The following is a 15,176-nucleotide window of genomic DNA, read 5'->3' on the forward strand; positions in this document are numbered from 1 at the left end:
CCTGTGGATATATATAAAGCAATATTAATAGTACATGTGCTATTATTAACTAACATATTACATGGGTTTCATTTCACAGGTCTTCTAGCGATACAAGATTCTCGTTTCAGGTAAGGGAAAAGTAATTTTAAAAATAAACAAATTAAGTAAATACGACATTAAAAAAACAAAGTAAACGAAATATTTTAAATGTTATTTGAATATAAGCATGAAAATCATATGAAATAAAGAACATTCACGCATTCATTAATTCACGCAGGCATTCATGTCATATTTTTCATTCTTTCTATTAACATATATTCATTATTCACTCCATTTGTAACTCAGTAGTATAATAAAAGTCGTAGTATGTTCTATCTATATGTTGGGCCCCATGCTACTGATGGAAAAAAATATAGCAGGTTTCCTCTCTAAGAATATATGTCGGAATTACCAAATGTTTGATATCCGATCATTAATAAATGAATGTGCTCTAGTGGTGTCGTTAAACAAAACAAACTTCTTTTTTTCAATAGCCGATGATTAATAAATCAAAGTGCTCTAGTGATGTCGTTAAACAAAACAAACTTCTTTTTTTCAATAGCCGATGATTAATAAATCAAAGTGCTCTAGTGGTGTCGTTAAACAAAACAAACTTCTTTTTTTCAATAGCCGATGATTAATAAATCAAAGTGCTCTAGTGTTGTTAAACGAAACTAACGTTACTCCATTTTATATTTCTTCCTAGTCCAGTGAAATACGACTTGCCAAACGAAGACCGACCATCTCATCCGACGTCACTTCCGGCTGGCTTCAAACTCAAATATGTCGACGCTTCCGGTGTAATCCACCGATCCAAACCTTCAGTAGATGCTGTGGAGGTGGCTGCGAGTCCGAACGTCACAGAGCAGGGACATTATGACGTAAGAGATGCAGTTGTTTCGATGTAGGGTGTTCACCACCAAATCAAATCCCATAGACGACAATAGTAACATGTGGCTAAAGGAAGGAAATGTTTTATTTAACGACGCACTCAACACATTTTATTTACGGTTATATATTAGCCTAGCTTAGTAACTGTCTTAACGTGTCCATATACCACTTGGGTTTCGAACACGCCTGTCCCGAGTCCGGATATTTACGGAAACCCGCTGTCGCCACTTCATGGGCTACGCTTTTCGATTAGCAGCAAGGGATCTTTTATATGCACCTTCCCACAGACAGAATAGCACATGCCACGGCCTTTGATGTACCAGTCGTGATGCACTGACTGGATATGTGGCTAAAACTCCTACATGCAGCGTTACAGTCGACATATACACCATGGATACAAATACTACCACCTCTCACCCTTAAAATAAATCAGACTAAAATTGGGTGTTAAGGTTTAGACATTTTAGAAATAACGGGTAGCGTCTATGATTATTTTAGTTCCGCACACAAAATGTTATACTATTTTTAGTAGGACCCCGCAAATTTTAGGCACAATGGTAGTTGGTACGTTGACACTAATTGAAACTAAACTACGGGAATGTACTGGCCAGATGAACCAGCATTTTAGGCACAATGGTAGTTGGTACGTTGACACTAATTGAAACTAAACTACGGGAATGTACTGGCCAGATGAACCAGCATTTTAGGCACAATGGTAGTTGGTACGTTGACACTATTGAAAACTAAACTACGGGAATGTACTGGCCAGATGAACCAGCATTTTAGGCACAATGGTAGTTGGTACGTTGACACTAATTGAAACTAAACTACGGGAATGTACTGGCCAGATGAACCAGCATTTTAGGCACAATGGTAGTTGGTACGTTGACACTAATTGAAACTAAACTACGGAATGTACTGGCCAGATGAACCAGCATTTTAGGCACAATGGTAGTTGGTACGTTGACACTAATTGAAACTAAACTACGGAATGTACTGGCCAGATGAACCAGCATTTTAGGCACAATGGTAGTTGGTACGTTGACACTAATTGAAACTAAACTACGGAATGTACTGGCCAGATGAACCAGCATTTTAGGCACAATGGTAGTTGGTACGTTGACACTAATTGAAACTAAACTACGGAATGTACTGGCCAGATGAACCAGCATTTTAGGCACAATGGTAGTTGGTACGTTGACACTAATTGAAACTAAACTACGGGAATGTACTGGCCAGATGAACCAGCATTTTAGGCACAATGGTAGTTGGTACGTTGACACTAATTGAAACTAAACTACGGAATGTACTGGCCAGATGAACCAGCATTTTAGGCACAATGGTAGTTGGTACGTTGACACTAATTGAAACTAAACTACGGAATGTACTGGCCAGATGAACCAGCATTTTAGGCACAATGGTAGTTGGTACGTTGACACTAATTGAAACTAAACTACGGAATGTACTGGCCAGATGAACCAGCATTTTAGGCACAATGGTAGTTGGTACGTTGACACTAATTGAAACTAAACTACGGGAATGTACTGGCCAGATGAACCAGCATTTTAGGCACAATGGTAGTTGGTACGTTGACACTAATTGAAACTAACTACGGAATGTACTGGCCAGATGAACCATCATTTTAGGCACAATGGTAGTTGGTACGTTGACACTAATTGAAACTAAACTACGGGAATGTACTGGCCAGATGAACCAGCATTTTAGGCACAATGGTAGTTGGTACGTTGACACTAATTGAAACTAAACTACGGGAATGTACTGGCCAGATGAACCAGCATTTTAGGCACAATGGTAGTTGGTACGTTGACACTAATTGAAACTAAACTACGGGAATGTACTGGCCAATGAACCAGCATTTTAGGCACAATGGTAGTTGGTACGTTGACACTAATTGAAACTAAACTACGGGAATGTACTGGCCAGATGAACCAGCATTTTAGGCACAATGGTAGTTGGTACGTTGACACTAATTGAAACTAAACTACGGAATGTACTGGCCAGATGAACCAGCATTTTAGGCACAATGGTAGTTGGTACGTTGACACTAATTGAAACTAAACTACGGAATGTACTGGCCAGATGAACCAGCATTTTAGGCACAATGGTAGTTGGTACGTTGACACTAATTGAAACTAAACTACGGAATGTACTGGCCAGATGAACCAGCATTTTAGGCACAATGGTAGTTGGTACGTTGACACTAATTGAAACTAAACTACGGAATGTACTGGCCAGATGAACCAGCATTTTAGGCACAATGGTAGTTGGTACGTTGACACTAATTGAAACTAAACTACGGAATGTACTGGCCAGATGAACCAGCATTTTAGGCACAATGGTAGTTGGTACGTTGACACTAATTGAAACTAAACTACGGGAATGTACTGGCCAGATGAACCAGCATTTTAGGCACAATGGTAGTTGGTACGTTGACACTAATTGAAACTAAACTACGGGAATGTACTGGCCAGATGAACCAGCATTTTAGGCACAATGGTAGTTGGTACGTTGACACTAATTGAAACTAAACTACGGAATGTACTGGCCAGATGAACCAGCATTTTAGGCACAATGGTAGTTGGTACGTTGACACTAATTGAAACTAAACTACGGGAATGTACTGGCCAGATGAACCAGCATTTTAGGCACAATGGTAGTTGGTACGTTGACACTAATTGAAACTAAACTACGGAATGTACTGGCCAGATGAACCAGCATTTTAGGCACAATGGTAGTTGGTACGTTGACACTAATTGAAACTAAACTACGGGAATGTACTGGCCAGATGAACCAGCATTTTAGGCACAATGGTAGTTGGTACGTTGACACTAATTGAAACTAAACTACGGGAATGTACTGGCCAGATGAACCAGCATTTTAGGCACAATGGTAGTTGGTACGTTGACACTAATTGAAACTAAACTACGGGAATGTACTGGCCAGATGAACCAGCATTTTAGGCACAATGGTAGTTGGTACGTTGACACTAATTGAAACTAAACTACGGGAATGTACTGGCCAGATGAACCAGCATTTTAGGCACAATGGTAGTTGGTACGTTGACACTAATTGAAACTAAACTACGGGAATGTACTGGCCAGATGAACCAGCATTTTAGGCACAATGGTAGTTGGTACGTTGACACTAATTGAAACTAAACTACGGAATGTACTGGCCAGATGAACCAGCATTTTAGGCACAATGGTAGTTGGTACGTTGACACTAATTGAAACTAAACTACGGGAATGTACTGGCCAGATGAACCAGCATTTTAGGCACAATGGTAGTTGGTACGTTGACACTAATTGAAACTAAACTACCGGAATGTACTGGCCAGATGAACCAGCATTTTAGGCACAATGGTAGTTGGTACGTTGACACTAATTGAAACTAAACTACGGGAATGTACTGGCCAGATGAACCAGCATTTTAGGCACAATGGTAGTTGGTACGTTGACACTAATTGAAACTAAACTACGGAATGTACTGGCCAGATGAACCAGCATTTTAGGCACAATGGTAGTTGGTACGTTGACACTAATTGAAACTAAACTACGGGAATGTACTGGCCAGATGAACCAGCATTTTAGGCACAATGGTAGTTGGTACGTTGACACTAATTGAAACTAAACTACGGAATGTACTGGCCAGATGAACCAGCATTTTAGGCACAATGGTAGTTGGTACGTTGACACTAATTGAAACTAAACTACGGAATGTACTGGCCAGATGAACCAGCATTTTAGGCACAATGGTAGTTGGTACGTTGACACTAATTGAAACTAAACTACGGGAATGTACTGGCCAGATGAACCAGCATTTTAGGCACAATGGTAGTTGGTACGTTGACACTAATTGAAACTAAACTACGGAATGTACTGGCCAGATGAACCAGCATTTTAGGCACAATGGTAGTTGGTACGTTGACACTAATTGAAACTAAACTACGGGAATGTACTGACCAGATGAACCAGCATTTTAGGCACAATGGTAGTTGGTACGTTGACACTAATTGAAACTAAACTACGGAATGTACTGGCCAGATGAACCAGCATTTTATCACAATAAACACTGCCACATTTATCACTAATGGCAGGACTTGTGATATTAACTGCTCTATCAAAAGTTACGTCCACGCCCAACTTTAACCCAGCCGGATGCTATTTGGTTTAGTTCTACCTTTATTCCTAAACACGCTGGCCAATGTCAATCGTGGCGCTAAACCTTGCGAAACACAACATATTACTTTCACACAAAACCCCCCCCCCCCCCCCCCCCCCCCCCCCCTTAACACACAACAACATTATCTCCTTTTTGTAGGCATGTCACTGCGCTTTATTTTTGGGGGGTTGTTTTTTCTTTTGTTGTTGTTATTGATTTTTCTTTGGGTTGAGGAAAATGCCGAATATATGTACCGGATCTTAACATATTTAGTTGATTATATTTGTAGGCGGCGCTGATAGTGAGCCGGATGGTACGTCACATGGCGTCAAACATCTTCACCCGTCTGTCAACTCGTCAAAAAGTGGGCGTGTTCACACTGTCGGAAACACTGACCGTCTTCCCAGAATACCACAGCTGGGTCGATACCCCTGAATGTCACAGTAAGCTAAATAACGCATACATACCCAGGGCAACCGCCAGGGCAAGGGCACACACATAAACAAACATGCGTGCACGCACGCAAACACACATATACATTCAAGCACGTACGCACACCCACACAAACACTACCGTCCATTGACCGTTTCTTTAAGCAGTGAAAGAAGAATACAATTTGATTTTTCAATGTTTTAATATTTTGAAGATGGCAATGACATGAACGATAATTCAGTAACAGAGTTAAATAAATAAATAAAAGCACGGCGGAGCAGGGAGAATGGGGCGGGTGGGATGGGGTGGGGTGGGTGGGTGGGGCTCTGGACATCGTTTTCACCATTTAACGTGTGAGCATACCCCAACCCCCCCCCCCCCCCCCCCCCCATAGAAACTGGGGCGGGACGTAGCTCAGTGGTACAGCGCTCGCTCGATGCGCGGTCTGTCTGGGATCGATTCCTGTCGGTGGGCCCATTGGGCTATTTCTCGTCACAGCCAGTGCACCACGACTGGTATATAAAAGGCCGTGGTATGTGCTATCCTGTCTGTGAGATGGTGCATATAAAAGATCCCTTGCTGCTAATCGGAAAGAGTAGCCCATGAGGTGGCGACAGCGGGTTTCCTCTCTAAATATCTGTGTGGTCCTTAACCATATGTCTGACGCCATATAACCGTAATTAAAATGTGTTGAGAGCGTCGTTAAATAAAACATTTCTTTCTTCTTTTTTTTCCATAGAAATTTTGCTTTGCGCCCTGTCAGTTAGCCCACCACCAGTGTCTACTTGAGAGAGAGAGAGAGAGAGAGAGAGAGAGAGAGAGAGAGAGAGAGAGAGAGAGAGAGAGAGAGAGAGAGAGAGAGAGAGAGAGAGAGAGAGAGAGAGGGAGGGTATGGGGAGGTATCCATCATGGTGATGTATTCGCTGTGTTTCTACAACGTACACGTATATATAAAACTCCAGTAGGATACACATTTTGCTACTTGACTAGTTCATCGTTCGAGGTTTAACTTGATGAACTACCGGGAAATGAATCACAGAAAGTGGGGGCTCAAGTTGCTGGTTTCCGAGATTACATCCTTGACAACCGTGCAGTCCCGCAAAAAAAAACAATCCAGCCATCGTATTTGTATGACATTCCACCTTTCTTTCAAGCATAGAGTCACCTGGTACACCAACACTGCTTCAAATCTAATCAGAGGACTTTAATCGCAGCTTAAATAACACTTTATTACAACATATCCTGCCACATGTCGCCAGTGGTATTCAAGGTACTATAAAGTTCTGCATGAAATGTTGGGTGCGCCTCCAACTTCAACCTGGACGAGTTGCTAGTTCACTCCCTCCAGAATTCCGCGGCAATTTGTTTTTTTTAATTCCACGGTAAAATGTGACATATTCTGATAAATTCTGTAGCAAATTCTACAATATATAAAACTAAAAAATAACACTTATAAATTAAAATTAGATGTTCAAATAGTTACATAACATTTATTTTCAACCTGTTTCAGTACATGAGTAACTCGTTACGGTGCAACGTCCCCTGGTTGAAGGCCTACAAGTTCATCAAAAAACTTGTCGTATTTGAGTCTTTCATTGTGGTACAGGAAAACCAAAGCTCTGATTGTCTCTGGGATTTAAAGATCTTCGTCTTCCTGTTGAGACCAAATTATATAAAGAGAAACTCCGTTCAGCATCAATTGAACTGGTCACAGCATAACGCTTTATGCTTCTATTTATTACTGTATGGAAAGTAAACACTATTAAAATTGCATGTTTAATGTTACAATTCATAAACATCGAACATTTTGCAATGATTAAGACAAATTTCCATGCCCTGAAATTTTAGGGGGGTGGGGGAGGAGGGGGGGGGGGGTTGCTGGTTGGTAGATTACTAGCCCGTGTACCGTTACAATCGCTCTCAGTCAAACACAGAATTTCTGCCTACATCCGGGTAAGCAAGGATTCCCTCTCTAATACAACGATACCCCTATATTTGACGTTAAATACCTTTACATTGATCAGTTTCGAATTATTAAACAAATATGTGACATATTAATCACAAACACACACACACACACTACAGGAAGAAACACCTAGATGTCTTTAACCTAAATATTTTTGAAACTGGGTGATGTCGGGTTTTTCCTATAGTGCATGTATACGAAGTATTTGTTATCGACGAACTAAACTGGTGTAGTTCGCCTACTGGGTGGTAAACAGAGATTCCGTGTTTTCGTTATAGAGCTATCTCTGACTGAGAGAGCAACAACAACTGTCCAAATGTCTGTTTCATTTTCATTTCAACTTATTTTCGTGCTTATATCCAATTACGGTTCAAGCACGTTGTCCTGGGCATACACCTCAGTTATCTGGGCTGTCTGTCCAGGACAGTAGGTTAGTTGTTAGTTTGTTAGTGGTTAGTGAGAGAAGCGAGGGTGTAGTGGCCTTACACCTATCCACTGAGCCCTTAACTCGCTCTGGGTTGAGGCCGATACCGGGCTTCGAACCCTGTACCTACCAGCCTTTAGTCCGATGGCTTAACCACTGTGCCACAGAGGCCGGTAATGTCCGTTTAGCTTTCGAACAGCAGAGTACTCGGTTTAGTAGACTACTAGATATTGACCTTAAGACAATCAAAAATACACCAGGAGTCAAATAAAATAATATTCTAAGCAGAAATCTGTAAGTTTATAGGAAAAGGGTGCAATATTTCAGAAAGGACGCCTACAGTATTATATGCTAAATACATCTTTTTTGTTTAACATATCAGTTATCATCATGTTTGTAGTAGCCCAAACAGGAATTTACCTTCCAATAATTTCGAATGTACGAAAACATATTATATTCCTAAACAAATATTAGCACAGGACCACAGACACACTGGATAAACAGACACTGATATCCTAAACAAGAAAATATATTTAAATCCTAGTTTTATTTACCTAAAGGGTGTATACCACCAAATCAAATCTCATAGAAGACAATAGTAACTCCTACCAGCAACGTATCAATCGACATAAACGCCACGGATATAAATACTACCATCCCTCACCCTTTAATTGAATCAGAAGAAAAATGGGGATCAAACTGCTCATTTTACAGATAACGGGTAGCATCTATGACTACCCTAATTCCGCACAAAATTTGATTATATATATATATATATATATATATATATATATATATATATATATATATATTATTTTATTTTATTTTTATTTTTTTTACAGGTACCCCATATATATTTCAAGCACAAGGCTACTTGACACAGCTTTACTAGATGAAATAAAACTACATGCATTTTTTTCCCAGATGAAACTAATTTTTTTACAACAAACACACACATTTATTACCAATCACCGTACACATCGAACTTTGACCCAGGCGGAAGTTATTTGGTTTAGTACTACCTACAAGGTATCATAATACCCCCCCCCCCCCCCCAAAAAAAAAAAAAAAAAAAAAAAAAAACAGGCGGGACGTAGCCCAGTGGTGATGTGCTCGCTTGATGCGCGGTCGGTCTAGGATCGATCCCCATCGGTTGGCCTATTGGGCTGTTTCTCTTTCCAGCCAGTGCACCACGACTGGTATATCAAAGGCCGTGGTATGTGCTATCCTGTCTGTGGGATGGTGCATATAAAAGATCCCTTGCTGCTAATCGAAAAAGAGTAGCCCATGAAGTGGCGACAGCGGTTTTCTCTCTCAATATCGGTGTGATCCTTAACCATATGTCTGACGCCATATAACTGTAAATAAAATGTGTTGAGTGCGTCGTTAAATAAAACATTTCCTTCCGTCCCCCGAAACACCACACTGACCAAGATAGTGCATTACTCTGTTAAATACTGAAGTTTTCGGGGCACTGTGTAATTGCAGTAGGATGCAGGGGCGGGTCCAAGGCGAGTGCCAATGGGACCCGCCACCCCACCCTCTCCCCAATTATATTCAAGAGTCTTAATGTTTTTTGCATTAAAGGGACATTCCCGAGTTTGCTGCATTGTAAGATGTTTCCGACTAATAAAGTATTTCTACAATTAAACTTACATATTAAATAGCAGTGTCTGTATATTCAATGTGTTTCTGGTCGTCTTCATATTTGTAAGAAGCCCAAACTGGATTTTGTCTTCAAATAATTTCGGACGTACGAAAACATTTATTTTAGGAAATAACATGACATTTAACCTAGTACAAATATTAGAACAATCAGAAACACGTTTAATATACAACCACTAATATATTATGCAGAAAAATATATTTGATATGTAATTACAATCGTTAAAAGGTTTCTGTTAGTCGATAACATCTTAAAAATTGCAGCAATCTCAGGAATGTCCCTTTAAGAAAAAAAAATGTGCGATGCCCTTTTTACGAATTGGTCCATGTACTCTTTTCGCCTTAATTCACCTCCATTCCTTTGCCACTCCCGGGAGGGGTAGGGACATCCCTAACACCGTCCTCGTGGATCGGCGCTAGAAGATTTATCTCGGTTTAGGATCGATCCCCGTCGGTGGTACCATTGAGCTATTTCTCGTTAATTAAATTAATAAAAAATACAGTAAATTAACAAATACAGTTTAAAAAAAAAAGTTTGATTGGGGGATGGGCATGGCCGCCGTACAGCCCCCCCCCCCCCCAAACACACACACACCTTCCTGCGCGCCACTGAATGTGCTTGTTCCCATCGTTCTAGATCGCTGTGACGGGAGTTGTCAGCACACGTGCACGTCAGACGGGCGAAAGTTCGAGTCCCTGGACGGAATTGGCGGGAAAAGAGTCGTCGTCGCCGAGGAAAACGTCAGGTGCTCGTCACGTGACCCCTTCCGGAACCGCGGCGAAAACATTTTGGTGCACGAGTTTGGACACGCGGTTCATTCCGCGTTCAACTCAACCATGCAGGCCAAGGTAATCGTCGTACAGTTCTGTAATCGTCGTATAGTTCTGTAATCGTCGTATAATGCTGTAATCGTCGTATAATTCTGTAATCGTTCTATAATTCTATAATCGTCGTACAATTCTGTAATCGTGGAATAATATAATCGTGCCATTATGCTGCAATCGTTGTATAATGCTGTAATCGTCAACATGTAATCGTTGTATGCTGTAATCGTTGTATAATGCTGTAATCGTGGAATAATATAATCGTGCCATTACGCTGCACTCGTTGTATAATACTGTAGTCGTAATGAATCGTTGTATGCTGTAATCGTGGCATTATGCTGTAATCGTTGTATAATACTGTAGTCGTCGTAATGAATCGTTGTATGCTGTAATCGTGGCATTATGCTGTAATCGTGGAATAATATAATCGTGCCATAATGCTGTAATCGTTGTATAATACTGTAATCGTGAGATAATGTTGTAATCGTTGTATAACACTGTAATCGTCATATAATGCTATAGTCGTTGTATAATGAAATAATGTATAATGCTGTAATCGTTGCATAATTATATAATCGTGGCATCATGTTGTAATCGTTGTCCAATTCTGTAATCGAGTCAGTATGTTGTAATCGTTGTCCAATTCTGTAATCGAGTCAGTATGTTGTAATCGTTGTCCAATTCTGTAATCGAGTCAGTATGTTGTAATCGTTGTCCAATTCTGTAATCGAGTCAGTATGTTGTAATCGTTGTCCAATTCTATAATCGAGTCAGTATGCTGTAATCGTTGTCCATGTACTTTGCACTATCAAAATCAAAGGACAACTATCTATCAACCGAATGTAAACTGAAAATGTTATACTCAATGGTTTTAATGATGAAAATACATGACAAAAAAGGTATCGAGTTAGCACATTTTGGCCGAATATCTGTATCGTTTTGGTTCTAATTTGAGGATTTGCTCCAGCGCTAGGGGTGGAAGTTGCACCCTCCCTGCCCCTGTCTCGTACGATTATGCTAATAGACCCTGTTAGTGGGAAACACTTTACAATGGCTGCTAACTCAGGACAGACCCTTTTAAGTAAAGTCTGACAGTGGCGGATCCAGAAAATCCATTTAGGGGCGGCCCCAATGACACAAACGTTTCCGAAGGGATTCCTCGGATTCTCCAACGTAAAACAAACAATATAATATAAAAAAAAAATAACTGTCGCAAAATGTAGGGTGGCGTGGGGGCGGGCCCCTGGGGACTTAGATCCGCCACTGTTTAATATACCACAATCTTATCTTGCTTTTATTATTGGTTTTATTTTGTTTGTTTTAATTTAAAAGCTAATAGCAACGTACAACAACGCCAAGTCAAACCGTCTTTGGGTAACCTACGCCTATGGGATGAGAAATTTTGCGGAATATTTTGTATAGCCACAACGGTATGGCATAACGTGAATCAGAAGCCCAGCGCCGCCCACATGAACTGGTGAGTACTTCCCCTGTGTGGTCACAGACCACAATTATTTACGTTATATGTTTCTATAATATAATAGCGTTTGTGGCTATTGCAGTTTTATTAATATCAGTAGGCTTTGGGCAACATACACTGAAAAGGACAAGCCCTGTTGTCCAGATCTTTCTTACAGGATATTGGTTTAAACAAACATACCCTCTGAACTTGGCCGGAATACACCCATTTTACACGAAAAGTATTACATTCGCATGGACTAAAAATACCAGTTACATACCACAAAAAAAGTCTTCAATATTAAGTTAAACATGTTTGCAAACGGCATGCTCTCCCCTGTCAACGTCAGTCTAACAGTTGCCACTTTGATGTTTTCTGCCATGAAATAACCAATCAAACATCAGACTACTTGCCCGAAAAAAAATATTTCCAACCAATTGGGAAGATAACTCTGATCTCTGGCGACATACATTCACGGTTTGTGAGAAAATATAGGTCATTGTGAGGGCCGGTACCAGGATTCGAACCTAGTACCTTTTCAACTTGATGCTTGACAACTATACTACTTAGACCAGCCGCCTTTAACAAATTACGTTACTAAAAATACCATAAACCGTATTAAGAGGTCTCGTTAATGAAACACTTTGTTTCGTTTCTTTCAGGTGTGATAATTCGCACTACTGCACCTCGGAAACCGAGGCCAGGAATCACATTCGATCACGTGACCCACAGCTGTACGACATGCTCAACCACGTTTACAACAACGGCGACGCCTCCTTACCGGGGGAGATAATCATATGCATAGAAAAGTCACAATAAAGTGTATAATATATCTAATATATCTATATCTATATCTATCTATGTATCTATCTATATATATATATATATATATATATATATATATATATATATATATATATATACCGTGGACTCTTTCTAAACCGGATTCTGTGTAATCCGGATCTCTGCGTAAACCGGTCCATTTCTAAAGACCCGTCCAGCTACTGTTTATCTCTTAGGTATAAATCTCTGCCTAATCCGCACTCTGTCTACTCCGGACTCCGGATCAAAAATCAAGAACGAAAGAACCGTTCATGCATTAATTACCTCTGTCTACACCGGATTGGGATTTGACTAAACGACAGGACGCTTAAAGGGACATTCCCGAGTTTGCTGCAATTTTTAAGATGTTATCGACTATCAATGACTTTTTAACGATTATTATTACATACCAAATATATTTTTCTGCATGAAGTATTAGTGGCTGTATATTAAACGTGTTTCTTATCGTTCTAATATATGTACTAGGTTAAATTTTATTTTATTTCCTAAAATACAATTTGTTCGTACGTACGCAATTATTTGAAGACAAAATCCAGTTTGGGCTTCTTACAAATATTAAGACGACCAGAAACACACTGAATATACAGACACTGATATTCTAAACCAAAAAATATATTTTATATGTAAGTTTAATCGTAAAAATATTTATTAGTCTGAAACATATTACAATGCAGCAAACTCAGGAATGTCCCTTTTATTAGTTGAACAGTGATAGTCAATTGCCAAGTAAACAGGACGCCGTCGCAAGATCAAATACAAAATGTAATCACACCCGTGTGAAGTTTACTCTTATTGCAATAAGCCGTTAGATCAATCGGATTAATATATGTGTGTGTGTGTGTGTGTTGTGTTGTCTTATTTCATTTATAATGGCGAAGCGACCCAAAAAACGGCAACGTATCGAAGTTTCGTTACAAACTAAAGTCAAATTAATACAAGAATTTGATTCAAATCCATAGTCAAAGCAGAAAGATTTAGCACAAAATTTTTAATTCGTACATACGAATAAATAATGTTTTAGGAAATAAAATGAAATTTAATCTAGTACACATATTAGAACGACCAGAAACACATTTAAAGTTCTGCCACTAATATTTTATGCAGAAAAATATATTTGATATGTAATTACAATCGTTAAAAAGTCTCTGTTAGTCGATAACATCTTTAAAATTGCAGCAAACTCAGGAATGTCCCTTTAAGTATATTTTTTATGTCTGTGAAATAATCGATTGCAAGTCCGGCTTGTGTGATTGTGTATCCTAACCATCCATGGGTTCAATTGTCATTGTTGATCGCGAGTTGTCGAACATTCAAGAACCATAATATAACTTTGGATGAACTCTTGTCTAAACCGGTCCACTATGTAAACCGGACTATTTCGACGATACGAAGTGAGTCCGGTTTATTGTTATTTTATAGAATGAACGCACACGCACGCACCCAGTCTCGTGTGCAGGAAATTATCCAGGGTGATAGGGCGGGGGGGGGGGGGGGGGGGGGTGGTGGCGGTGGCTTTCTCGATTGTGGCGAATGAAGTTCTGAAGGCGGTCGGATCTTCAGGTCTGGTCATAGGGTTTAACGTGCACATTCAGAGCTAGCTGTTTTAGCGCACACTTAGTCCGAACACAGATGTCGGCATCGGCCGGTTCCTTCGTCCAGGACAGGAAAGGGTTGGGGTGGGTGGTTGAGGGGATCGCCTACACTGGCAGGTGCAAGAGAGCACCAGCAGCCCGACCGTGGTCGGTAACAGGCAGGGGGTGGGGGTGGGGTTGCAGGTGGTGGTGGTGGTGGTGTGTGTGTGTGTGGGGGGGGGGGGGGGTGGTGCTATGGAATTTGGATGTCCCGTAGGATCAATGCCAGAGAAAAGGGTGCGCAATTTGAATGAAGGAAGTTTCGCGCATTTTTCAACGGTCCGCCGAAATGGAAAGGGAGAGCTATGTATATTTTTGAACTTAGTATGCCGAGAGTAGCTCGTTACTGGCACCTAGCGTGTTCAGTTTTGGTTGCTGTTGTTGAGATGTCTCCCTAGGTGTCACATAGTGTCCCTTAAAAAGGTCTGTGCCCAATTTCACAAAACATCGTAAGCCTAGTTTTGCATGTGAACGTAAATCTACGGCTAAACCACAGTTCTTATTATTATTATAATACAACAAATATAGTTAGAAGAGCACATATTTCATTTTATTTTGTCTTTAAAAACACTCCAGCTTCCGTAATGATGTAATTTTCTGCGTGAAATTGATGCCAAACATATATAGACGTACAACCGGTATAACTGCTAGTAGCAGACGTAAACTTACGATGTTTAGTGAAATCGGCTCCTGTATTGTGCAGACGTAAACTTACGATGTTTAGTGAAATCGGCTCCTGTATTGTGCAGACGTAAACTTACGATGTTTAGTGAAATCGGCACTTGATCTGTTCAGATCGGTCGGATGATGCTCACCCGGAAAATATATTGAAAACAA

The 15,176-nt window shown here is 40.2% G+C and overlaps 1 protein-coding gene across 1 annotated transcript; it reads left to right on the forward strand.

The window, feature by feature from the left end:
• LOC121377776 lies at positions 1-12,702 on the forward strand. The gene is made up of 5 exons (XM_041505865.1): positions 1-110; positions 728-902; positions 5,384-5,537; positions 10,219-10,430; positions 12,528-12,702. Exons 3-5 carry the CDS (start codon positions 5,405-5,407, stop codon positions 12,531-12,533), a joined length of 351 nt encoding a protein of 116 aa, XP_041361799.1. The 5' UTR covers positions 1-110; positions 728-902; positions 5,384-5,404; the 3' UTR covers positions 12,534-12,702.
• Positions 12,703-15,176: the final 2,474 nt, after the last annotated feature.

This window comes from Gigantopelta aegis, chromosome 7, assembly GCF_016097555.1.
Source record: "Gigantopelta aegis isolate Gae_Host chromosome 7, Gae_host_genome, whole genome shotgun sequence".
Lineage (NCBI taxonomy): Eukaryota > Metazoa > Mollusca > Gastropoda > Neomphalida > Peltospiridae > Gigantopelta > Gigantopelta aegis.